The following is a 2,607-nucleotide window of genomic DNA, read 5'->3' on the forward strand; positions in this document are numbered from 1 at the left end:
GGAAGGGACCCACAAGGATCATCCAGCCCAAATCTGGGCTCCTTCCCTCCATCCCACCCCTCATCCCTCAGGATGTTCACCCAGAAGACCCAAGCGGGGTGCGGAACGGCGCGGCAGCCCGCGAGCGCCGGGAGCTGATTACCGCGATGTACTGGAAGCCCATGCCCACGATGAAGTTGGAGGTCCAGTTGGACAGCCCGGCAACAGCGAAGGCAGCGGGACGAGGGCCTTGGCTGAACAGTTCTGCCACGATAAACCAAGGGATGGGGCCTGGACCAATCTCAAAGAAGGCCACGAAGCCGAAGATGGCCACGATGCTGAGGTAGGACATCCAGGGCATTTGGTCCTAGTCCAAGGGAGAGAGAGAAGGTGAGTTCGGTGGAGGGGGATGAAGCATCTCCCATCCCAGATGATGAGACTCCAGCGAGCACGGTGCTGGCAGAGAAGCCACGAGCTTTCTCCAGATTGGAGACTTGATTTCTGGGACCTCAAGAGAGATGTGGGCAGCAGGGACCACTCAGCCATCACCTCTAGGAGGACAAGTCCTTCCTCCTCTCCAACCAGATCTCCTCCTCCAAGCTACCAGAGCGAGGGGCAGCACAGAACCTCCTCCCAGCCCAGCCGTCCCCTCAACGCCCATCACTCACCAGCAGCGTCAGGGCAATGGTCATGAGCACCGCACACCCCGCCATCCCCGCCAGGCCGATGAGGTGCAGGGTCCTGCGTCCGGCTCGTTCCACCACAAAGAGCTGTTGGATGGAGACACGTGTCCATCAGCACATCCCCAGCCTGGAGGAAAGGCCCCTTCTCTCCACCTGCTCTGGTGAGAGCTTGGTGGGCCCAAACTCACCGAAACAACCGTGAAAGCCGTATTGACCACGCCAGAGCCGATGGTGGCGTAGACAGGCTGCTCCACACCCGACTTCTCGAAGATGCTGGTGGAGTAGTAGAAGACCTACAAAGGGCAAGGATGCACCGTGAGGAAAGGAGTCAGGTCTGGGAACCAGCACGACACAAGTTCTGGGTGAAACAAGCTGACCCACAGCACCCAGGTCCCCCACAGAACTCACCGCGTTGATCCCTGAGAGCTGCTGGGACAGCTGCAGGACGATGGCGATGAGGATGGGCTGGCGGTACATGGGGGAACGGAACAGCTCCATGATGGTGACCTTCTTCTCCCTCATCATTTGCCGACTCTCCTCCTTCATCTCCTGGAGGTCACTGCTGACGTCCGTCGTGCCCCGCAGCTTCTTGAGGACTAAGGGGAAGAGAGGTGGGGTCAGGAGCAGCTGAGGACCCTCCCGTGTGGTGGGATGAGCTCGAGGACAGGGGTCACTCACCGCTCTTGGCTTTGTTCTCCTCATTGCGGTTGATGAGGAGGAAGCGGGGGCTCTCGGGGGCGAAGGGCAGGATGATGCACTGGAGCAGGGCAGGGACGAAGATGAACCCCAGGAGCAGCGGCCAGAGCGACTCGTTTCCCATGATCAAATCCAAACCGAACACCTGAGGATGACAGGGGTTGAGCCACCTTCTCCAAGCCCAAGTTGGACCCAACTCTGGTGCTCATGGGTGCACTACAAGCTTGGACATCCATCAGAGGGCCATGGACAGCTGCTTCCAAGGCTTCCAGGTGGCCAAAAGATGTCGTATCGTGATGCTGCCCACCCCAAACCTGAGGTCTGACAGGATCCCTGCTCCTGCTGAGCTCCACATCCACCCCTCCAGCCCCAGCTCCATCTGAAGGGCCGTGCAGATCCACACAGCTCTGCGCTGCTGCGCTGCACCCCATCCCCTGGAGACCCTGATAAACACCAACATCCAAGACAGGGGAACCCCTCCAGCCGGTTCTCCAGCACTTACTTGTGCGATGAGGATCCCCAAGACGATGCCGAGCTGGTGGAAGGTCCCCAAGGCGCCCCGCAGTGCAGTGGGTGACACCTCACCCACGTACATGGGCACGAAACCAGTGGTGAGGCCGGAGTAGAGGCCGATGATGAAGCGGCCGAGGATGAGCATCTCGAAGGACAGAGCCATCTTGGAGAAACCCATGAGGATGGAAGACAGGAAGGCGAGAACGTTGGACATCAGCATGGAGTTGCGCCTGGGGAGGGAAAGGAGGAGGATGAGGAGGACCACGGGGGTTGGAGAGGCTGAAGGGGTGTCAGGAGAACCCAAACATCAGCTCTTGGCAGGAGGGAGGTGCCCAAAGCCACCCCCAGGGGATGCTGGGGTGGGGTGAGGCTGCACAACATCCCCATGGAGGTCCACCAAGGGGTCCACCTGACTCAGTCCTCACCGTCCAAAGCGATTGACAAAGAGCCCCACGGAAAAGGACCCGATCATGCCTCCGACGGAGAAGATGGCGACGGAGAGGGACCAGAGCGTGGTGAGGGTGGCAGGGCTGATGGGCTCCTCGTACCGGTACAGCCAGGTACGGTTGTAAAAATCCTCAATCACCTGCAAAAGAGGGTGGAGAAACAAAGCCACGGGGTTACCACCATCCCCACTTCATCTGGGCCACCGGTGGGATGAATCGCCCGGCCTCAGCCCAGCCACCTCCAGAGCCTTGGCCAGCGAGGGTGGCTCACAAGACGATGCGTCACGGAG

At 60.0% G+C, this 2,607-nt stretch overlaps 1 protein-coding gene across 1 annotated transcript; it reads right to left on the reverse strand.

The window, feature by feature from the left end:
- Positions 1–76: 76 nt before the first annotated feature.
- On the reverse strand, positions 77–2,453 carry LOC104521658 (solute carrier family 2, facilitated glucose transporter member 1). The gene is made up of 7 exons (XM_010163728.1): positions 2,297–2,453; positions 1,861–2,101; positions 1,341–1,503; positions 1,071–1,258; positions 851–955; positions 648–749; positions 77–346 (listed from the first exon to the last, which is right to left on the reverse strand). The coding sequence occupies exons 1-7, from the start codon at positions 2,341–2,343 to the stop codon at positions 77–79; spliced, it is 1,116 nt and encodes a 371-aa protein (XP_010162030.1). The 5' UTR covers positions 2,344–2,453.
- Between the last annotated feature and the right edge of the window lie 154 nt (positions 2,454–2,607).

The sequence above is a fragment of the Antrostomus carolinensis genome, unplaced genomic scaffold, assembly GCF_000700745.2.
Source record: "Antrostomus carolinensis isolate BGI_N321 unplaced genomic scaffold, ASM70074v2 scaffold31142, whole genome shotgun sequence".
Taxonomy (NCBI): Eukaryota; Metazoa; Chordata; class Aves; order Caprimulgiformes; family Caprimulgidae; genus Antrostomus; species Antrostomus carolinensis.

Coding starts and splice junctions, on each gene's coding strand:
- LOC104521658 (XM_010163728.1), bottom strand. CDS start 2,343: ATGATCGGGTCCTTTTCCGTGGGGCTCTTTGTCAATCGCTTTGGACG. Junction 956..1,070: donor AGCTCTCAGGGATCAACGCG/GTGAGTTCTGTG, acceptor TGCCCTTTGTAG/GTCTTCTACTACTCCACCAG. Junction 347..647: donor CCATTGCCCTGACGCTGCTG/GTGAGTGATGGG, acceptor CCCTTGGACTAG/GACCAAATGCCCTGGATGTC.